The sequence below is a fragment of the Cibotium barometz genome, chromosome 19 (genome assembly GCF_041138505.1).
Source record: "Cibotium barometz isolate CiBa-2024 chromosome 19, ASM4113850v1, whole genome shotgun sequence".
Lineage (NCBI taxonomy): Eukaryota > Viridiplantae > Streptophyta > Polypodiopsida > Cyatheales > Cibotiaceae > Cibotium > Cibotium barometz.
This window is the reverse complement of record NC_141064.1, coordinates 47,126,606-47,151,333: the sequence shown is the minus strand read 5'-3', so window position 1 is coordinate 47,151,333 and position 24,728 is coordinate 47,126,606. Positions and strand designations below refer to the sequence as shown.

Sequence of the window (24,728 nt, the reverse complement as noted above, 5' to 3'; positions counted from 1 at the left end):
AAGATTATATACTTGGTAGGCATGCGCTCTCTGCGCTCTTGCTTCAACTGAAAAAATATTATACTTGGTAGCTGGGTATGACATTATGTTAGTGGTAAGGCATGAGAAAAGAGATTACACTTGGTAGGCCTGCTTGTTCATACTTGCTTCAAATGAAAAAAGATTATACTTGGTAGTTGGGTACAACCATACTAAACAGATTGCCTCCTTAGAAGTGTATTGTTAGGGTATGAACAGGCATAAGAAAAAAGATTATATTTGGTAGGCCTGCCTGTTCATACTTGCTTCAAATGAAAAAAGATTATACTTCGTAGCTGGGTACAACCATACTAACCAGATTGCCTCAAGTGCACTCATGATGGAGTACCACATGCACTCAAGGGAGTACCACCATAGCCATAGAAGCATAGAGCTCCAAGAAAATATGATTTGATTAGTCAAAAGTGATTAATGCCCCTAGTTACAATATTCACTTATATACTTGCCCACCTTTCCACACTCATTAATGTTGGGCCTCATACTTGCCCGGCCATATCCATGCCCATGAGCCTCTCCTTATGTACAAACTCAAGCCCCTTTCATTACAAACCATCCCCACCCAAAGGTTTCGTCCACGAAACCATGTATACAATAATGTATGGGTTGTATGAATTCTTCTTGACTTCGCTCATCATGAATGTAGAAGTACATTTGTTGCAATTCTAAAAATGTCTTACACAAGGAAACTCCACATAGAGCTGTTCACTTATTTGATGCACATATGGACTGCCCTCCATGATATCCATAATTATGCCCACGGAGTCTTATTGAACTTGATTGATGAGTAGTGAAGTATACCAATGACCATGGCTATCCATACACTAAATTTACAGCAATGGCATCCTTCATATCATCATCCAAATCCACACAAATAGCTGTCCAAAGACACCGAACAGCTATACCACTTCATCCACTTTGATTCATTGCTTGTAGAAGCTCCGGATAGTCTTTCATGAAGCCTTCGGACTGCCAAGAAGCTTCTTCATTAGGCAAGCCTCTCCACTCCACAAGTTACTCAACAATAGACCGATTATGAAGGTGTCTTTTCCTCATTCCAATCACCTTCTCCGCCACATATTGAATCATTCCCTCTTCATCCATTGGAGGCAATTCATCAATCAATTCCAATTGAGGCCCCACATACTTCTTCAAATGTGACACATGAAACACATTGTGGATCCTTGTGGTAGAAGGTAACAACAATTGATAGGCTACTTCACCAATTCTTGTTTTGTGTCTTAGCCATGTTCTCCTTGCACCTTTGCAATATTGCACACATCTTCTCAATCTCTTCTTTGGCTTGAGGATTCACCTTTTCCTCATTGAATGTAATTCTTGTTTTGTGTCTTAGCCATGTTCTCCTTGCACCTTTGCAATATTGCACACATCTTCTCAATCTCTTCTTTGGCTTGTGTCTTAGCCATGTTCTCCTTGCACCTTTGCAATATTGCACACATCTTCTCAATCTCTTCTTTGGCTTGAGGATTCACCTTTTCCTCATTGAAGGTACATGCACCTTATACCGATACATGGCTTCAAATGGAGACATACCAATACTCATGTGATAGGTATTGTTATGGGCAATATTCAACTAAGTACAGCCATTTATCCCATGAAGATTGGGTGTCATAACAATACTCATGTGATAGGTATTGTTATGGGCAATATTCAACTAAGTGTAGCCATTTATCCCATGAAGATTGGGTGTCATAACAATAGTGTCTCAAATAGATTTCGAGCCACTTGTTCACCCTCTTGGTTTGGCCATCCATTTGTGGATGATAGGCTGTACTTGGAGTGAGTGTGATCCCCATGGAATCAAAGACACACTTCCAAAAATGGCTCATAAACTTGACATCCCTATCACTCCACCACTTGATTTGGCATTTCATGCAACCTAAACACATGCTCCATAAATTGTTGAGCCACCATAGAAGCTACATATTACTCATTTGTGGGTATGAAATGAGCCGCCTTTGTTAATCTATCCACTACCACATAGATGCTATTCCACCCTTGCTTAGTAGTGGGCAGCCCAGTAATGAAATCCATGGCTATGTAGGTCCAATTTCCTTCCGGAATAGGCAATGGTTGCAACAATCCTCCTGGCAATTGATTTGGATCCTTGTTTTGTTGGCAAGGCAAACACTTTTGCACATAATCATGCACATCCTTCCAAAGTCCTTTCCAAAAGAAACTCTTCCGTATCTAATCATAGGTTTTGAACACTCCCAAATGACCCGCCATTGGTGAAGAGTGCATCTCTTGTAGAATTTTCAGCTTGAAGGATGAGTGAGGAACCAAATAGACCTTTCCTTTTCATACCAAAGCAACCCATTGCGCACCTCAAAATGTGGATATTCATCACATAACCCTTGCTGTAATTTCTGAAACATTGGACCAGCCATGTCATCCACCAAATACTCCTCTTGTATCTCATGAATCCAATCATAATGCACCTCCGAAATAGCATGTATAGTGTAAGCCCACATCCTAGAAAGTGCATCCACCAAAACATTATCCTTTTCCCGCCGTGTAAGAGATCTCGAAATCATAACTTTGCAAGGTAGCAAGCCATCTCTTTTGCTTGGGAGAGAGGTTTTGTTGGGTGAGGAAAAATTGGAGTACTCGATGATCGGTCCTTACTTTGAAATGGCCACCATACAAATAGTGATGCCACTTCTTTATGGCATGCAAAATGGCCAACATTTCTTGATCATAAACATGAAGCTCCCTCTCCTTCTTGGTGAGCTAAAAAATAGAAAGAATTAGTACAACAAATAAGTAGTAGTGGTAGGGCATGAGAAAAAAGATTGTACTTGGTAGGCCTACTTGTTCATACTTGCGTCAAATGAAAAAAAAGATTGTACTTGGTAGGCCTACTTGTTCATACTGGGGGGGGAGAGGGCGGGGGGGGGGGTTGTTGGTGGCGGAGAGGAGAGTGCTCTTGCTTCAAATAAAGAAAAATTATACTTGGTAGGGTAGGCCTGCCTGTTCATCCTTGGATTTCCCTCGGAGAGAACAATACTTGCTTCAAATGAAAAGATTATACTTGGTAGGCCTGCCTGTTCATACTTGGTAGCTGGGTACAAAACGATTGCCCATGGAGAGAACGATACTTGCTACTTGGTAGGCCGGCCTTGGTAGCTGGGTACAAACCAGATAGCCCTTGGAGAGAGCAATACTTGCTTCAAATGAAAAAAGATTATACTTGGTAGGCCTGCCTGTTCATACTTGGTAGCTGGGTACAAACCAGATTGCCCTTGGAGAGAGCAATACTTGCTTCAAATGAAAAGGATTGTACTTGGTAGGCCTGCCTGTTCATACTTGGTAGCTGGGTACAACCATACTAACCAAATTGCCCTTCTCGAGAGTCCTTAAGAAGTGTAATGTTAGGGTTTGACATTCTTTTAGTGGTAGGACTAGGGCATGAGAAAAAAGATTACGCTAGATAGAGCTCATCAAAGGCTGCTGGGCCCTTCGACATTCGATATCGGCTTCCACCAACCATTCATTTCCCTTGTGCCTTCGATTATACTTGGTAGGCCTGCCTGTTCATACTTGGTAGCTGGGTACAAACCAGATTGCCCCTGAAGAGAGCAATACTTGCTTCAAATGAAAAAAGATTATACTTGGTAGGCCTACCTGTTCATACTTGGTAGCTGGGTACAACCATACTAACCAGATTGCCCTTGGAGAGAGTCCTCAGAAGTGTAATGTTAAGGTAAAGATTATACTTGGTACGCCTGCCTGTTCATACTTGGTAACTGGGTACGAACCAGATTGCCCTTGGAGAGAGCAATACTTGCTTCAAATGAAAAAAGATTATACTTGGCAGGCCTGCCTGTGCATACTTGGTAGCTGGGTACAAACCAGATTGCCCTCGGAGAGAATCCGTAGAAGTGTAACGTTAGGGTATGACATTATGTTAGTGGTAGGGCATGAGAAAATATGGCTTAGGATCTGCATTTGATCTTGAATGTGCAGTTGATGCTAGAGCATACTAAACAAGGATGAAATCCACCTTCAATTATTTAAGGCAGCCATATATATCAGTAGATGTTTTGTCAACCTCATGGGGGAGTGAAGATGATATTACATGTGTGCAATACTTGCTTGTCACGTGCACCCCGCACTTGGATGCCACGTGGACATATCCATATCTGAACAAGAAGGTGCAGGACCTGGAGTGGAAACTAGTCCCATGTGACCCCAGTCCAGGACAAGTCAGCCAGGGTTCCATTTTAAGCGACCAAGGTCAGGTGTGCATTGTCTTGCACATGAAGCAATGCCAGTCCATACTGTGAATCTCCCTCTGGAATGATGTTAGATGATCTGAGTGTTGGGTTTGCAACAGACACCAGGCATTTGTAGAAGCATGTAGGATTGGATGTAGAAGGGGTCCTGCCCTTAGGGCTACCCCAGAAGAGAGTATCATACTCTTGACATGGGCATTGGATAGCTAGGCCACCCAAGAAGGTCCAGGAAGGCCCTAGGCCTTGCCCACCAGCCCATAGAGGGGCTGGGCAGGCTGTCAGCCAGCCCAAGAGGCTTGGCCACGCAGCTGACAGGTCTTAGAGACCTTCAGCCAGTCAGCCAAGCCTGGGTGCTGCCCAGCCTGGACAGCAAGAACAGGGCAGCCAGAAACGGCAGTGTGAAAGCAGTGCCTTATTTTAGCAGCAGGCTGACCCAGTAGAACCAGCCGACCAGCAACAGAAATGGGTATAAATACCTCAGCCAGAATTCAGTCATTCTATCTCATAATTCACAAAGTGGCTTGTGTATTCCAAGGGCCAGGACAGCTGAGGGGAGTGCTCAGACAAGGTGCAAAGTGCAGGTCAAGAACGAGTCTTTATTTACAGATTTACATCATTCTAATAAAGCAAATACACCATTGGTGGTGGGGGCCCTACATAGGGTATTCGGGACCCAATACTGTATTCACTTCTCCCTCTCTCTCTCTCTCTCTCTCTCTCTCTCTCTCTCTCTCTCTTTTTGCACATCTCTCTATGTTGTGCTTTATTTTCATCACAAACAATTGCTGAATTTTGAGCATTGAAGATACTGATTCTTCCACCGAGCTTCAACATGTTTCTGCCCCAGAATAGTTGGTATGATGATGACTGTAGGGAGCTCAGAGCCCAGCTACAGAGAGAGGTGGCCACAGGTGTTACTACATATAGACAGTCACGCATCATCTTCTGATCCCTCATTTGGCGGAAGTAGAGAGCATTCTTAGCTCGGTTGGAGAGAGACATCTCTCAGTTGTTTTTGAGTCAGGATTCTGGGGAGGCCTGGAGATTGCTTAGAGTGCACCCCCCGCCTCCGGCCATTACCTCTCCAGATACATGGGGCGAGAATGCAGCCTCCCTCTACACAGTACCAGAGCAGCCACCACTACCGAACCCTCCAGAGCCTTGTCCACCCACTTCTACCTTCTTCACAGCAGAGATGGTGAGGAGGACCATCAACAGATTGCATACAGGGAGGGCACAGGATCATGAGGGCATTGTAGCCGAGCATTTCATACATGCTAGAGATATGATTGCAGACTTGCTAGCTCTCATGTTTAATAGAGCCATGTGTGAGGGGTTTCCTCGGACTTGGAGTACTTCCACGATTGTGCCGGTACTCAAGTCTGGAGATCCGAGCCTGCCGACTAACTACCGCACCATTATGATTGGTCACTTGCTGGCCAAGCTATATGCCTCTACTCTTGAGCATGAGTTGAGCAGATGGGCAGAGAGACAAGGGGTCCGAGCTCAGGGACAGGCCGGTTTCAGGAGGAGATTCTCTACTTTGGATCATATCTTTACCCTCAGGGCTATCATTTTGGAGGGCAGAGCACATGACTGTGGCTTTGAGGATTTCCACAAGGCCTTTGACACAGTGCCCAGAGCTAGACTGATGCGTAGGCTGCAAGACTTGGGGGTTCCATGTGAGCTCATTTGTGGTATTATGGCACTTTATGAGACAGTAGTTGGGCAGGTGCGGACTTCAGAGGGTCTCTCCCAGCCAATACACTCCACTATAGGGGTGAAACAGGGCTGCCCACTCTCTCCGACTCTATTTGGACTATACATTGATGAGATCTGTGATTATATTGGGACACGAGGGGACAGAGGAGCCCAGTTGGCTGGCACTTGGATACCTCTGCTCTTATATGCTGATGATATTGTGCTTATAGCAGACTCACCAGAGGGTATGCAGAGGCACTTGGATACTTTACATGCTTATGCACAGGACAGTGGGCTCTCGGTTAACCTTGGTAAGATAAAGGTTATGGTGTTTAACACTACAGCTCAGTAGGTCTGGAGATCAGCGCCTATTTTCACATATGGGCAGGAGACAGTGGAGTATGTTGACTCATACACATATCTTGGAGTGGTGTTCACTGGGCCCACATTTTCCATGAGAGGGGCAGCAGAGGCCAGATTGACTAGAGGATATGCAGCACTAGGAGGTCTAGAGAGGATGTGCTCACAGGTACAGTTTCAGGAGCCACGCACTAAGCTGTGGCTTTTTGACACGTTGGTCACATCGGCTATGCTATATGGAGTACAGATCTGGGGGCCTAGCCTAGATCGTCACAGTCGATCAGGACGCACATACAATGGATGGAGATCGATGGAGAGATCACTTGTGTCCATGATCTCCAGGATGATTCGGGCTAAGGCCTCAGTACCCCATGAGATTATCCGAGCCGAGATGGGAGCACCACCGGTCATAGTAGAGGCTCTTTCCAGATCAGTGTCCTTCATTGATAGCACCTGGGAGCTTCCCCGGCACCGGTATGCACGACTTGCTTTAGAGTCCTCTCATTAGCTAGCCATGGAGGGAGACACTTCATGTTGGTATGCGTAGATAGCATCCTGGTTTGAGCTCCACGGGTTCCGCTTAGACAGACTTCCACCCTTCCAGTACTCTCTAGAGGCACCCTCTCTCACCTTGACACATTCTGAGATTAGTAATCAGACAGGACCTCATTCAGTTGGACACTAGGAGGACATGGCTAGAGCCCTCACAGGAGTTAGGGACGAAGATGGCTTTCTATAGAGGCCATTTTCTCCGCACCACTGAGGATAGCTTTATACTTAGACCGAGCTACAAGGATACCCATCTGTCTCATGGATTGAGGTGCGCCATTGGGCAGATCCGCACCTCTTCACATCAGTTAGAGATAGAGACAGGCAGATTTAGAGACATACCTCCAGAGGACAGGATATGTCAGATTTGTTGGATAGAGCCAGAGGCGGAGGAGCACTACATCTGTCGCTGCACAGCATATTATGAGATTCGAGGGCGCTACCATTGCCTTTTCAGAGAGGGATTTGGACCACTGGCTAGAGTCATGGACTATTGTGATCAGCGATGCTTGGGTTTTTATCTCCTAGAGATCCGCAGGCTCAGAGAGTCCATTATGAGGAGCAGACGCCCGACTGGCAGGGAGTCCACACAAAGACAGATCACTGACTTCTTCAGAGGGACTACCCGGGAGGAGACACAGCCGACAGCCCAACAGTGGGCACCCCGTGGGACTCTAGTTGAGAGAGCTATCCAGTTGGGCAAATCCAGACGCCCGAGGGTTCGCGGATCCTTACATTAGAGACAATGCCTACACCGAAGGATTCAGAGCATCATTGCGAGGCATCAGGCTCGTCCGACCAGGCATCTCACTATGGCAGATATCCAGGCCATCCGGCAGAGACCCATGCTAGAGCTCCTAGGATGATTACCACTCCAGCCATATACTGTTGTACTCATTGTCACTTTTGTACTCCCCCATATTCATGTATTCATGTATCCATGTACTCATGTACCCCATTTTGTCTAGTAGCATTAGCTTCCCACTCTCCCTAGTTGCTGCTTCCGGATGCTCCCTACTGATGTATTGTAGGGCTAGATACTTACCTTCAGTCGTTTCTTTTCTTTTCCAGATAGTGTATCAGATGTCATATGGTTGTAACTTTGGTCTCATAGGTCACTTTGGCCTTTTGAAGACGTTAATATAACATTTCATTTCATTTCACTCTCTCTCTCTATTTCTACACATCTCTCTCATGTTGTGTGTTATCTTCGTCGCGAACGATTGCTGAATTCTGAGCATTGAAGTTACCGATTCTTCCACCGAGCTTCTGCATGTTACATTGCTTTAAATGAAAAAAGATTGTACTTGGTAGGCCTGCCTGTTCATACTTGGTAGCTGGGTACAACCATACTAACCAGATTGCCCTTGGAGAGAGTCATTGGAAGTGTAATGTTAGGGTATGACATTATGTTAGTGGTAGGGCATGAGAATATGGCATAGGATCTACATTTGATCTTGATTGTGCAGTTGATGCTAGAGCATATTGAACAAGGATGAAATCCACCTCCAATTATTGATTGTGCAGTTGATGCTAGCAGCTAGAGCATACTGAACAAGAATGAAATCCACCTCCAATTATTTTAGGCAGCCATATAGTTAGGTATCTTGTGAAACCTCATGGGGGAGTGAGGATGAAATTATATGCCTTAAAAACAGATGGTACAAGGGATCTTGGTTGCTGAGCATATTCGATAGAGTGAGCAACCCCTATGTGAACTTTTGTCTAATGCGTGCACACTCTACTCATGTAATAGTACCTTGGTGAAGTAAAGTACCTGTGTGACCAAGGCATTGAATAGATACAATTTGAGATGACTGCATTTGTTGTCAAATGTGTAGTAGCTAGCCTACCTCAATACTACCTGCATTGTTGAGCATATATGCCACGGATTTTATGGAATTTCAATGCCGAAATATTCAAGTGCTCAACTACCTCAGACTCTTTCCCAAGCTATTTGATAAGTGGGCATAACATGGGCTGAACAGTCTTGGCAATCATTCCCCATACTGCACTTGCAGGATCCAAGACATGCATCAGTTTTAGTAAATCCTTAAAGCTAAATGTAAAGAGGACCCCACATCATCCACACGAGTAACAAAAAAACAGACCCCCCACCATCCACACGAGTAACAAAAATAAATATTGTCCATGTGTAGGTCCATCGATATCTTTCTATAATGCAAAGGCCGTTATCATCATGTGTAGGTCCATTGATACCTCCTTCTATCATGCAAAGGCTGTTATCATCATTTCTAACTCCCATACAAAGCCCAAACAGTGTAATCATCATTTCTAACGCCCATACAAAGCCCAAACAGTGTAGGAGAGAGTGTACATAGCTCGTAACATTTCATGAGCTTAGAACCGTTTCATAGAGGGGGGGCCATTTCTATTTTGTGACCGTGCAGCACCACAAGCTTTTCCATTCTCCTCCATAAGCTCTTACAAGGAATCAATAAAAGGCCATTTTACTCAGAGATGGCAGCATATCACCACACCAAGACTCTAAACCATGGAGATAGCATCACATACAACCACTGGAGAGCCCAACCACATTTCATAGGCCTAATCATCCTCTCCAATAAAAAAGATTTCAAAGGAGGTACAACATGATGGATTAGCTTTGGTTCAAAACTCAGGACTACACGAAGGAAGCTATACCACTAGTTTAGCACTTACATCTCGAGCATCCAGAACCAGACAGCCACAAGGATGATAGCCACAACGAATGGGGCAAAGGAGACTTGGGATACTCTTATTCTTTCTTTTTCCTTCTTGTTGCAGATCCACAAATGAAAGGGCATGCCCTGCTTTGTAGGGTTTTTTAATCCAAGTCACTGCGAAATGGAGCAGTGCACTGGATGGTGGATTTAGCTCGAAGAGCACTGGATGCAGATTTAGCTTGGAGAGCACTAGCTGCCTCTCAAAGAATTCATGAGCTCTGATCCACATTGCACGACCTTGCTTGATGCGAGCACACACACACACACGCATACCCTCCTACACCTGGACTCAACACCGCCCTTCACAAGCTAGCATCACATCCAACCATCGGTTTGAAATATCTAGCAGTGTTTAAGGAATGGGCCCCTAAGAAGCCCACAAGTAGTGTTTAATGGGCAGGGTTTGAAATATCTAGCAGTGTTTAAGGAATGGGCCCCTAAGAAGCCCACAAGCATTTCACATATATAAATCAAATAAATTCTGGAGGTACACCATGTATTAGCTTTGGTGAAAAGCTCAGAACTACATGAAGCTGTATCATGATTCACAAGTTTAATACTTATCTCAAGGCTGCAGAACCGGATAGCCAAATTGCATGTCCTCTAAACTTCATAGTCACTTTGGGGGAGGAAGGCAACCAGAATGCTTCCTTGACCACCCTTATGTAGTAGGTACAAGGCCTAAATTACTTTTTATGCAACAAGGCATAATCATTCTGTCATATGGCAAAAGCTTGAGGCAACAATATTAACTGACTAAATGCTCCTATTTGCCATTGATTTGTGAATGCAAAAAGTTAACAATATCTATCAAAAAACAAAGCAAGCTACAGTTTGTTCAAGTGAGGTTTCCATAGTGAACCTGTACATCAATCTAAATGATCCTCTCACATATATCATACAAATAGATCCAAACTGAGACAAAAGCATGGGGGAGCCTGCTTTTGTCTCCTAATGTCACAGAAAGGCAAGTAATATAGAGTTAACTAGACCATCATTCTAAAGCCACCTCAGCTCCAAAACCGTAGTAGGCTCTATGGCTTTGCAGAAGTCATGATCCCAAAGCTTTTAAACAAATGGTATTCTGACTGTCACATCATCTCCCTCTGCTTAATTGATATTACTTCGTCCTTAAACTCTGGTTCTCATAAATAACATCTGGATTTCTGATATGGGGGTTCTGCTTCATTAAATCTTTCCATTTGTTCCCGCTACCAAGTAGTTGGGCAGATAGGCTCCATAGAGAGTCACCTTGCTTGACTTTACTTTTGCCCGAAACTGATCTCGTAACTGCCTTCGGCTTTGACATCCCATTAGCCAGAAGCCACCGAGTAGCCGCCCGTAGCTGCCTCTGGCTTCCCCATCCTGGTCTTCTATTGTCCTGAGATGCCTTCAATCCAGCCATGTGTACTCCTGTTATCTTGAACTGTGACTCGGGTTGGTTATCTGCTGCTCCTGCTCCACTGGTCTTTCCTACTGTCGGTGTCATGACCCGTTCTGCCTGCACAAATGCTATCATAGGGACACCAATAGCCTCATTGTTCCTTAAGGGATCGCGAAGCTGAACAAGCATCGCTATGGTCAGTGTATTTCCCATGCACCCCCATTGGGCACCCTTGCTGTTGGGGTCCAACCTCTTACTTTCACCATCATGAACTGCATGATGAGCAGCCATGATTGCCAATGTATCCTTGCTGTTTTCAGCTTCGTTATACAATCCTGCATCCAGAAGCATCCATTCGTCTAAAGTAATAGCCATGTCCATCAGACCCTTCCCACCACCAGCAGTTTGAGCTGGGACTTTGGCTCCCTTTAGCAAATGCACACCCGTTACACCCTTCAATGGTCTTGTGTTACCCTGCCTTGACACATCCTCCCCACCACCTTGTCCTTCCATTGAGAAGGCATTCAAAGCATATGGAGCATCTTCCTCTGTCATACCTGCTTGAATCTTCAAGCCATCCATGGCTAAGGCTTCAATCTGCTGCATTGCCATGGGGGCCAGATTTTCCAGAGAAATATATGCTTCCTTGTTCTCACTGGTAAGTGAACCAAGCTGTTGACTGGTCTTTGTAGATTCTTTTGTGATAGGCTTAAGCCTAAAAGAAGCCCCCAACACACCCCTACACATCCAAAGAGGACAAAAAGACCAGTTTTCAGACAAAGGACTGCAGCATAGAAGCATGAATAACGCACATAGTCTACCCTAACTTCTATAAACTCCTAAGAAACTCATTTTTTTAAGATCACAAGAAGACCACCACATTGTCGCCAGTATTCTAACTTACATAATGCCTGTATTAGCTATCTTGAGATGTTGCCAGCCCACTACCAGCACCCTGTAGAATGCATGCCCTGCTGTGTGCCAGACCTTGTAGACCTTGGCCATTGGATAGAAACTATGGGGTATTGGTTCTATTGAGAAGAACTTGAGAATTGAAGTTGTCAAAGGAGGAAAATGTTGTGGTTTGCAGGTTGGGTACCAACTAATAGCACCATATAGAAGTACAAGTTGTTGGGATTCAGAGCTTTATGTGTGTAAATCAGCCCTTTGCAAGTGTGTGTGTGGACCTCCTCTTAGTGTGTGTAAGTGTGCCTATGTGTGAGCAACCTCCAAAGGCTACATATTATGTGCGTGTATGTAGTAAGCAGTGATTGAGTCAAAAGATAAGGCTCTAAGCCTATAAAAGCATTGTACTTGGTGAAGCTTCACATCATTAATCTAATTAACCATTGATTCGTGCAACACTCTGAGCTTCGTCATCGTCACCTCTCCCTCACTACCTCTGCACACACTCGCAGCATGGATAACTTCCGTCCACCTTAGGCACACCTTTAAACCCTAACCCTAATCTCTACACAAGTAAAGACTACTAGCAAAGGGGTACAGTCTAAGAAGAGGGTTAACTTTGATGGGACAACTGCACTGGTGACTAAAGCAACAATACTTAGGACTGCTTTGTATTTGGCTGCACAACCCATGTGTTTCATCTCTTGAAGAAGAGAATACCTGGAACAATTACTGTCGCCATCTTGGCTACAAACACTATAACATCAACCCACTTAGGAAAGATTAAAAAAGAAAAGACATACAGAAAAATAGAACAGATCATGAAAATCTAAGTTATTTAGACACTTACAAAATGCTCAATTTCTTTTTCTTTCCCAAAGCCCACATGGCATATTAGCTTAAGTGATTTAAGAATGAATGTGCATAGGAAAAAACAACATGCTAAGCCAGGCAAAGAGAGAAATAAATTTTTTTTTCTGCCTCAAACTGCAAGTACTCGGGCCCTACAGATCTGCTGTTGAATAGCTGAGTTTTGGGCTAGTTCTATTTCCCCCAAGAAAGAATCCATCTATGGTGGCGGCGGTGTCGGTGGCCAGCAGAACTGGGCGGCGGCAGTTTCTGAGACAATCCTGCTGTGGCACAGGCGCAAGGAGGAGATGATGGCCGTGCAGAGGCACAAGGTGGTGGAGAAGATAATGAAGATGTTCTTCCCAAAGTTCCGTCTATTAAGGGCATGATGCAGAGTACAACCCTCAATAGAGGTAGGTACAAATGGTCCACAATGCATGCTAACTGCGGAAGACTTAAGCGATGATTGATGCTAACCTAAAACACTGATTAATACTGATCAAGATGACGAAATCACAGTATGTTGCGATGAATATAAAATGATGTTCACATATCTCAAATAAGATCTGCTCGTTCATAATCGTGCATGACCACTCATGCATATGCAAAAGGTTACTGGCTACTCTCCATGTGAAAACGCACATGAGAACTGCTATCTTCTCTAATCCAGACAATTCTGCCCCTAATCTTGCCTAAGAGGTGGTTGCAAGTAAAATCCATGTCTATGTGGTACTCCCAGATGTGATGCACATGACATCCCCTCTTGCTAAACTTGGAGCACTAGGGCACATGATGCAACTTTGATCCATGCTCCTTGCATCTTGTCCATTGGTAGGCTATGGCTCTGCTCCAAATGCACATGCTCGATCGCCAATAGAAAAACTATTGAATCTACTACCTTAAGAACCACAGCATCATTGATGGCCTTATCCTCCTCCTCACTGAGCTCGGAGAGGCTATCCTATAGCTCTTCAAAAACTAGCATCCTCCTCCGTAGAAAATTCCGAGAGATCCTCGAGCTCTGGCATCTCAAAAACTAGTTCAGGCTCGAGCAACTTCTGATCTTCAGAGAGATTCATGTGGTGGCTCTGACTCTATTGCAACCGACATTAGCACTGCCTAAAGATCCTCCATCGGTCTACACTCCATACTTAGGGAAGCAGTCTCCTATGCCACTTCGGTCCTGGAAACTCTCAGTCACCCAATGAAACTCCCTCCTGATCAGCATCAACTTTGGGTGAACCCTCCACGTGCTTGCCTTGTCTACAGGCTTTGTGGGCTTTGTGGTTCACCACATCTCGTGCTTGGATCTCTCTGACATTTAACCGACTTATATTCCCACATCTCCCATAGATCTTATGCCACTCTAATTCTCGCAAGATGGAAAACATATCTCTGATCATCCACTCCCAAGCCTCCATAACTCACGCCAGGAATAGGTCCCATATTCCAAGTCTACCATGTTTCCTTGGAGAAGAAAACACACAACTTGATGGGCTCAGCTTGGCCTGATCTACATGCAAAACTATTGCTATGTAAACCCTATGCAGGCAACCCTAGCGCACATGTACAAAACTGAGTGAGATGCAAAAATGCAAACCCAATTTTGGCTGCCTACTCGAAAACACAAACCCTAATTTTCTTGCATGCACCATCTACAAATCCTAATGTAGAAAATGCTTTGATACCGATGTAACATGCGTGTTAACAGTGGAAGACTTAGGCGATGAGGCATAGTCACATGGGTCGGGGGACGGGGAAGGGTTTGGGGAACGCCTAGAGGCAGGGAATGGGGACAGGGGGTGGGATGGTACACAAAAAATGCATCAATATATTCATCAAATGTTAAGTATTTATATTACATTTGAGTACTTTGAAAGAAAGCACACAAAACACAATACAACTGCCGAGACTCACGGCTGAAGCATAGTGCCATAGTCTACTATCTCTAGAATGCAGATACTAGAAAATAAACCATGTCTACATAAATATAGCTTGGGTAGAGGGCCCTAAAGGCTGAGCTGCACATGTGACATCCAAGGTTGAAGCCTACGGCGTTGCGCTAATCAATCAGAATCCATACTGAAGGAAATATTGGCCTCATTGTCGTGAGCATCAATCTCTGTGACCTCAACCTGCTCATTCTCCTTCTCTTGTTGCTACTCCCACTCCACAAAAGGATCAGCTTTTGCAATCACCCCCTTGCCCAACATACGCAAGATGGCACTTACAAAAACCAAATCACGGGCTTTTTCTACACCAAGGCAGTTTCTCTTCTTTGATGCAATGTGACTATAGGAGCTCCTCAGTTGCTCCAAACAAGAGGAGCTCACAGCCTGGCTGACAACGCGAATAGCCAATTGCTGTAACTCTGGTCCATCTAATCTATAACTCTGTATATATACACCAATAAATCCCGGAATACTGAATGACAAGTGTGGGGGGGGAAGGGGCCATTTTATATGGCCCTAGGCCGTTGATCGGCCAGCACTAAAACAGCCGACAGCAGCCCATGACCGGATCAAGCCCAGTCAGCTAGTATATGGGCAGTCGGCCAGGGCAGAACAGCATGTCAGGTCTGAGACCATCAGTCGGCCAGCAAATGGAGGTAGCCGACTGCCCTCCCACACCCAAGAAAAAATGGGAAAAATACATGGAAGTGAGGAAAAATGGGGACACACCAAAACTGGGCGGGCACACCCACAACAAAGGCCCTGAAATAGAGTACAGACAGGAGATGAGTGCTAACACCCCCTCTCAGCTCCTGGATCTGGAACCAATCCCAATGAGCTAGAGTGCCGCCGGAACATAGCCTGAGTAGAGAATTCGTGAAGAGGTCCGCCGTATTGTCCTTCGTCGAACAATAAAGAAGCAAGATGTCACCAGCCAAGATCTTCTCACGAACAAAGTGATATTGTATCTCTATGTGCTTGGTCCCGGCATGAAAGACCAAGTTCCGAGCAATAGCAATGCAGCTCTGGTTATCGCACTGGATGACCGTGGGCTCCTTTTGTGATAACCCAATCTCGCCAAGCAACCTCCGCAGCCATGCAACCTCACAAGCAGCCCGGTACTTTGTCTCTGTCGATGACAAGGCGATAGTTGGCTGCCTCATGCTGCTCCACGAAACCTTTCCTGAGCCGAGGGGAAAATTGTAGCCTGATGTGGACCTCCTCCCCAATCTGAGTCACTCCAACCTTCGTGTCACCTCCAGCGGTGTAGAAGAGTCCAAGATCCTTCGTACCCTGCAGATACCGCAAGATCTGCAATCCTGCGTCCCAATGAGACTTCAACGACGTCTGCATGAATGAGCTCAACAACCCCACAGGAAAGCTCAAGTCCAATCTGGTGTTCAGCAACCAAATCAATGAACCAACCAACTTCCGATAAAGAGAGGCATCAACTGGCTCACAAGGATCATTCACTCTAGCATACTGTAGCGTGAGTCCTGGAAGAAACGGCATGGGAATGGAACCTACAAGGTCGAACAAAGGTGGAAACATTAAGCATATGCATATAGATATTAAGGAAGCAACAAAAGGGGCCATGTATGCGGTTAAAGCAACCAATTATGGGGCTGGAAGCTGATCTTTTGAAGATTGATGCAGCGGGTATGGGACCGTTGTGTCGGCATGGTACTCACATATCAGATAAACATAGAAGAGCAAAGAATGCCAAGCTGAATCATTTGGGAATACATATATATATATCAAGCGGGATTGTATACGATTTTGTTAAGAAGAGGTAACCTTTGCATTTTTGCTCCAGCTTGCAGTAGTTGTGGTTGGGTTTTGCTTCTCAAAGGCCTAGAATGTGGATCAGTTTGCCAAAAAGGCTGAGAGCTTTGTAAGAGATCGATGATGACAAATTGGTCAATGAGCCTTCCGTTTACAGCTTGCGGTTGTACTCTGCACTCATAAACTGGTCAATAAGCCTTCTATTTGCATCTGTGACCCTGTGCCTGCTGCTAAACTCTCTCAAGTATTGTCGAACCTTGGTGTTACTGCAAGCCAAAATCTCTTTGGTTCTCTTCAGACTTGATATGTTTGCTTTTGACATTGACTTCACTTGTACTTGTCAAAGTAAGTATTGCACACAAACTTGTTAAATTTGCAATCATAACTGTTTCCTAAAAGCTCTTCTCATGCTTACAACTGTTTCCTAATAGCTTTTCTTTATAAGAACATCAATATGCATCTAACCTAGCAGCGTCGATGCCAGGCTGCTGAGCATAACCCTTAGCCACAAGTCTGGCTTTGTGTTTGTCCGCCGACTCATCTGACGTATACTTGGTCTTAAAGACCCACTTGACATCAATGACAGACCGTTTCGACGGCCTCGGTACCAACTCCCAAGTGTTATTCTTCTCAATGGCATCCAATTCCACCTGCATGGCTTTCCTCCAAGTATCATGTGCAAGGGCTTCCTTGATGGAAATGGGCTCTTTGTCCCGCATGATACGAGACATCAAAGCATAGTTTACTTGTAAAAGCTCCACTGAATGACTTTTATCCACGAACTCTGTGCGATCTTTGAGGTTCGTCCTCTGTGGTCCATTCAGAGGGAAGCTTCGTGACACCTCACTCTCAAAGGGTGTCCACCAACCACCTGGGTACTCGAACAGAACGCGGAGCCTCCTGCTGCTGCGGGCTCAACCTCCTCAACGGACTGAGGCTATCCAGCTGGAACAATAGACTGGAAATCATCATCAGAATCTTCTGGGTCGCCAAGAAGTGGCGGCTCATCAACAATGGAAACAGGGACATGCTCATCAAAGACCACCTGACGAGAACCTCATTCCTCTCTGGATCATACAACCTGTATCCCTTGGAAAGAGAGTTATATCCCACAAAGAAAAGCTTTTGGGACTTTGAGTCAAGCTTGTTAGAAGTCATCTCCTGTCTTTATTGAGACACCAGGGCCTCTGTTGTGGGTGTGCCCGCCCTTGTAGATGTTCTCATTTTTCCTCTCTTCGTATTTTTCTCCCATTTTTTTCCATTTTTCTATGGCTTGGGTGGCAGCCCTGAGGTGGCAAGATGTCTTAGCATGTAGCCAATTGCAGTTGTATGCGTATACTGATGCTGGCCGACTGTGTGGACACTTTCTTGGTGCTGGCTGACTGATTTATCACTAATCGTGGTGGACATGCTCCTGTCGGCTGCCTTTGGAGCAAGCCGACTGCTACTTGGGGGCCATATAAAATGGCCCCACAGCCCTTGCCACATTTGTGTCTTGTATCTTATATTGTATTCGAGATCTTCTTGTGTATACATAGTAGAGTTATACGTCTCTCTCTCCATTACTGTCTATTTTTTGCACTTGCTCTTGTGTTTCCAGATTTTGTCATCGTCTCCACTGCGTATTCTGACATGGTATCAGAGCCCTAGGCTCTTGATAGTTCTTGGGATTTGTGTGAGCAAGAGGGGGACTGTTGTGTTGCTGATTGGTGGACTGTTAGGGACTGTTTGGGAAGAGGAGAAGCAAGAGGACGGCGGGCTGATTTGCTGGACAGCCACTTGCAGTTGTAAGTTCTTCTTTGTTCCCACCCACCCACCCTTTTTCAGATTACATCCCCGCAATGGCAGATTTGTTAGAGATGGCCGAGAGGCATGTGAAGATCCCTACACTTCCCACCTTCCCGGTGGACCGTCAGTTGGACGGGAACAACTACGACATATGGAAGGTTATGATGGAATCTGTTCTGGAGTCTTACGACCTTGCTGATTTCATCGTTGTTGGGGTTCCACGGCCGGAAGTAGAGGAAGGGGAGTTACCGTCGATCCGTAAGGACCGGGAGGCACAGGCACAGTTGTGGGATCATGTCAACGCCAGGGTCCGTTCATTTATCTTCCTCAACTGCACATCGCAGGTAATCAATTATGTAAAGCATATGATGCTGGCCAGAGGTATATGGCAACATTTGGCTTCTCTTTACAACAGGGTATCGCCCATGAAGAGGATTTCCTTGGAAGTATAGATGTGTTATGAGCCCTGCAAAGTCGTCGGCGATACGGGAGCATATTAACAAGCTGAAGGCTCTTCAGCAGGAAGTTCTTTAGGCTGGGAAGGAGATATCATCAGAGGACATGGCCATAACGTTACTGTCGCACTTGCCTTCTCAGTACTCAGCATTTTACTCGTCTTTGATTACCAGTGGCAGGCTCAGCACCATCACGTGGGAGGAGCTTGTACCCATGGTCTTGGACCTAGAGGAATAATTCACGAACCCTCCACAGGGCGGAGGTTCGGAGGCCTTAACTGGCCAACGGTCGAAAGGCCGTAACACGGGCAAAGGGAAGGCTTCATCGAAGAAGTCTTCTGAGAAGAAGTCCGACGCTGACCGCGAGAAACTAAAGGCAAAGAGGACCTGTAATGATTCTGGCGAGAAAGGCCACTATTGGAGGCAGTGTCCCAAGCGAAAGACCGAGAAGGGTGAAGATTCCTCAGCAGCAATCATGAAGACTCCGGCTTTTGTGCACTTGGAGGTGATGGACACTCTTCAGGCAGGGAGGAGGTTAGAGGACTCGCCGCAACGGATACTCACGAGTGGATTCTAGACAGTGGTGCTTCCAGGCACATGACTCCTTCCTGTTCTTCAGATTTACAGGATCTCTGCAGGTATTCTGGTCACATTCTTACTGCGGATACATCCACTATCCCAGTTCACTGTGAGGGCAGGTTGGAGATAGTTCCCGATGGCAGAGGGGGAAAGCATTCCTCCCAGGTGTTGTATGTTCCGTCACATGGTTTTCATCTGTTGTCAGTGCATCAGGTTTGCAAGACTGGTGTACGGGTGGAGTTTGATGAGCATTTTGTTGCTCTCTGCGTCGGGACAAGGCAACAGGCCAAGTGGTTTGGGAAGGCGGGGTGGAGAATGGAGTTTACAAGCTTTCAACACTCTCTCCCAGGTCCTCAGGTTTGTGATGAGTGGTAGTCTGGTAATGGCCACTTAAGTGTGGATATGCTGCAAGTGCAGGCTTTCCGGGACCAGATGGAGGATAGCTTGCAAGTTGATGGCAGCAGTTGGCAAGAACTTTCCAGTACTGATATTGGTGGTTCTTGTGTTCGTTAGTCAAAGGAAACTGAACATGTAACTTATGCTCTCATGTCTTGTAGCATTCGGGACAAAGAAATTCTTGTAGATGAGGATGTTCTTTCCACGGAGACCTCTCGGAAAGCCAGGCAGGTGGCAGTTGATTACTTGCAGAAGGAGGTGGATTCTCCAGGCTTTGTGGTTCCGGATTCAGAGGGGGTGGTTGACAGGTTTCAGAAGACCTTCTGTGGACTTCAGCAGGTTTCGAGGACTTGGCTTCCCACCGTAACAGGTGTTGATCCTTGCAAGCAGTGTGATGCCTCTTTGACGCGGAAGCAGAATGGTTCATTGATTTGGTTGATGGATACCAGATTGGACGGGAGCTTCCTGATGAGGAAGTTGAGTTCATGGTTGCAGATGACTCTTTGGGAGGCAGGATTGCGTATCTTGTGGTTTCTGCAACATGCAAAGGATCATGGACTCTTTTACACAGGAGGGGGATTGATGGATGGAGTTCGACTCCAGGGGTTGCATGGCCGGATTGGGCTTCCATTGGAGGAAACCACGGTCATCCAAAGGCACTTTGTTCGTGCAGTCGTACGCATGAGCAAGTCGAGTGAGAAGCAGAAAAAAAGAAAAAGCACGTTTTTTTTTCGTGAACGAGAGAGAGAGAAGGAGAGCAAGCGTGTGAGAGGTAGTGTTTGGTGGGTGTAGCATATGGTGCATGGGCTTACGTAGCCAGGCAGGCCAGGCCCACGTTGGCGCCTAGGCCAGGCGGGTTGGTGCCCAGGCCAGGCCCACGTAGGCGCCTAGGCCAGGCGGGCAGGCGCCCAGGCCCGGCCGACAGGCACCCAAGCCCACACTGCCAACGGCCATGATGCCCAGGCCCATGCCGCCTAGGCAGGCGGACAGACGTCCAGGCCTACGCCACCATGTGGCCAGGCTGGCGCAGGCGCAACCTGCCGTGAAGGCACCCGCAGAAACGAAGGTGAAGCTGGTGGCGCTATTCCCGGTGGGACCTGAAAAAAAAAAAAAGCAAAACAGCAAACGTATGCGCCCAGCCCGATTCGGCACTTTGCTTTTTTGTTTTTTATTAAACTTTTTTTTACAAAAGTTGAGGGTCCCTAAGGTTCAATGTGTTTTTTTTCTTTTTTTTAAGAAAATAAAATTATATATATATACATATATACATATATATACATATATACATATATACATATATATACATATATATATATATATGTATATATGTATATATATATATATATATATATATATATATATATATATATATATATATGTATATATGTATATATGTATATATGTATATATATGTATATATATGTATATATGTATATATGTATATATATGTATATATGTATATATGTATATATATGTATATATATGTATATATGTATATATACATATATATGTATATATACATATATACATATATATATGTATATATGTATATATACATATATATACATATATACATATATATATGTATATATGTATATATACATATATATACATATATACATATATACATATATATATGTATGTATATATGTATATATACATATATATACATATATATATATATATATGTATATATGTATGTATATATATATATATATGTATATATACATATATACATATATATACATATATACATATATACATATATATACATATATACATATACATATATATACATATATATACATATATACATATATACATATATATACATATATACATATACATATATATACATATATACATATACATATATATATATATATATATATAAACACAAAAGCAAAAGCTAAAGATAGCTTTTGGGGGCTTTTAGTTTTTTTGGAAACCTTTATAAACCCCCTTACGTGGACTTCTTGCCACACATCTCTCAAGTTTTCGAGCTCTCAAGTTCCCTTGCACTTTCATTGTGCAAAGATTGAATTTTCTCTCCACTTACCCTCTTCACGATGTCGATCCAAGAATCGGAGTTGGAGCCCCTTGTGGAACGCGAATGCTTGCCAGTTACGGAAGGTGATGCCGATCTTTTTGACGATTTTGTGTCAAAATCAGATTTCCAAGAGTTCAAAGTAGCTCTCGAAGCTTCTTCGACGGAACGTCAGGCACAAATCGCAGCCCAGATGCATGCTTTGCAGAACTCCATCGCTCTCTTGACCACTACCCTCTCTACTTTCTCGGGTATGGATACCTTGGCTTCAGCTTTAGGCCCCAACATTCCGGAACCGTTCGGGGGCGAGCAAAAGCAGCGCACCAAGGAGATCGTGGACACTTGGCTACATAAGTGGCAAGTTTACTTTCAGTTTCATCCATATGATGATGGAAAGAAGATACAGTTAGCAGCAAGTTTCCTGTCCGGCAAAGCTTTGCTTTGGTGGAAGGAACTCAACCCTAAGCCAACGACTTGGGCACAATTCGAAGACCTCTTCAAGAGATGTTGTTGCCCGGTTTTCAGCTTTGACCATGAGCTCACAGCACCTCACTTATGAGGTCTACCTCCACAAGTTTCGTGACTTGCAGATGAAAGCTACAAATATGGATTCCACTACTCTTTTGGGGTTTTTCGTAGCTGGTTTACCAGACTATCTATGATGATACAATGGTCTCTTCCAAGTCGAAACCCGTTACCAAGCAGAGGAACAAGCATAAAAGAAAGTTCTCCGCACCTATGGCTAACACGACTGAAGGAAAGTCTTCGGACCAACCTTCGAAGAATTCAAGTTCGACACCAGCGAAGAAGAAACAACTCCTTAGGGCTTTAAAGCTCAAGAAGGAAGGACGTTTTATCTGCGAAGAAAAAGGACACATGCGTAACGAGTGCCCAAAGCAAAAGGGTACCAAGACGAACGCAGGACCCAAGCCAAAGGCAGCTAACCAGTTGTCTTTGACAGGTATGTCAATTACTGTACTTTCTGGCCCTAGTACTTGTTCTGATTGTCTGTTCAATTCTAAAGTATTTAGCTTGCATGATCTTCTCCGAGTTTATGGAGAAGTGAATGGCCATAAGATTCACATTCTTCTACACCCTGGCAACTCACACAACTTTGTTAATTACAAACTTGTGCAGAAATTGAGTCTTGATACGACACCCAGCGATCATACCTATGAGGTACGCCTACCTGCAGGAAGGCAAGTATGGGATCGAAAGATGGAGATGCTTCCAATCCAGATTTAGGACTACAAAGATACTCTGGAATGCTATGTAATGCATCTAGAAAATGTAGACTTGTTATTAGGGATTGAGTAGTTTAAGACTCTTCAAGTCCAGATAGATTGGTCTAGTCATATTGTAAATGAATTAAGTGTGTTTGAAAGCAAAGAATTACAGAAGATACTTGATTCGTTTCAAGACGTATTTCCTAAGGAACTGCCATCGGGTTTACCACCTGAACGGGCAATAGATCATCGTATTGACTTGATCCCTGGTGCTCATCCTGTCAGTATTCCACCTTACAGGATGAGCCAAGCCGAGGAAGATGAGTTGGCTAAACAACTCGAAGATTACTTGAGGATGGGCCAGATCCGTCCAAGTAAATCACCTTGGGGTGCACCTGTGTTGCTTCGAAGAAAGAAGGACAATACCTGGAGAATGTGTATAGATTACAAAAGATTGAACAAGCTGACCATTAAGAACCGTTATCCTCTCCCTAGATCAGATGACCTGACTGACCGGTTAGCAGGAGCGAAATATTTCACAAAGATAGATTTACGTACTGGCTATCACCAAATATGTATTCATGAAAGGCCTGTCGAAAGAACCGCCTTTCGGACTAGGTATGGCCATTACGAGTTTCTCGTATTATCTTTTGGGTTAACCAATGCTCCAGCCACTTTCCAGCAAATGATGAACGATCTTTTTCGTGAACATTTGGAAAATTTGTGGTGGTGTTCCTGGATGATTTTGATATATAGTCGTACTCTTGAGGATCATGTCAGACACCTCACGATTGTCTTATCTATTTTAAGACAGAATCGACTATATGCTAAGTTAAGTAAATGTGAATTCTTTATGACCGAAATCATTTACTTGGGACACAATTGGATATGGCCTTCAGACTTTTGAAAGATAAAGTCAAGGAAGCACCTATCTTAGCATTGCCTGATCCTAGTCGGCCTTATGTTATTGAAACTGATGCCAGTGACTATGCTATCGGGGCTGCTCTATTTCAAGATGGTAGACCGGTTGCTTTTGAAAGTAAAAAGCTAGACGACACTCAATCTCGTTGGCCAACCCTTGAGAAGGAGCTTTATGCTGTGATTCATGCTCTCAAGGTTTGGAGACATTATTTATATGGCTCCAAGTTTGTGTAATTGATTGATCATCAGTCAATCAAGTATGTGTGTGATGCGAATGATTTGCGAGAAAGGAAAGCTCGTTGGGCGGAGTTAATGCAAGATTTTGATTTTGAGATCTGTTATCGGAAAGGGTCCATGAATAGTGTTGGAGATGCGCTTAGTCGAATTAGAGAGGTGAATACTTTGTCGTTCACCGAGATTTCTACTGACTTATTTCAATCATTGAGAGGGCTTTGCAGGACTGATAGTTATTTTGGTCCATTTTCGCAGAAGATCCAGGACGGGAGCTCATTGATTGACCAAGACTCAATGACTGAGCAGTCTACCATTCACGCTGCAGGAGGCCAGTGGATGATTCGGAATGGTTTACTATTCCGTAATGACAAAATTTGTGTACCACAGATCCCGGACATTAGGTCCAAGATTCTTAAGGAGTGTCGCGACGCCCCTTCTGCTGAACACCCTGGGGTACACAGGACACTATCGTTAGTGAAACACACTTTTTATTGGCCAAAGATGAAAGGGTATGTAGAAGATTATGTTCTCAAGTGTCAAATTTGTCAGGCAAATAAAGCTGAACGCTTTAGACA

General features: G+C 44.5%; 1 protein-coding gene across 1 annotated transcript in view; it reads right to left on the bottom strand.

Annotated features, from left to right (window-relative positions):
- Positions 1-10,411: 10,411 nt before the first annotated feature.
- LOC147628674 (protein PLASTID MOVEMENT IMPAIRED 1-RELATED 1-like) overlaps positions 10,412-24,728 on the bottom strand; it is a 29,292-nt gene continuing 14,975 nt past the window's right edge. The window contains exon 2 of the mRNA XM_086813891.1: positions 10,412-11,754. Within this exon, the coding sequence (XP_086670017.1) occupies positions 10,752-11,754 (1,003 nt within the window). The 3' untranslated portion in view covers positions 10,412-10,751. The remainder of the gene's footprint in view (positions 11,755-24,728) is intronic.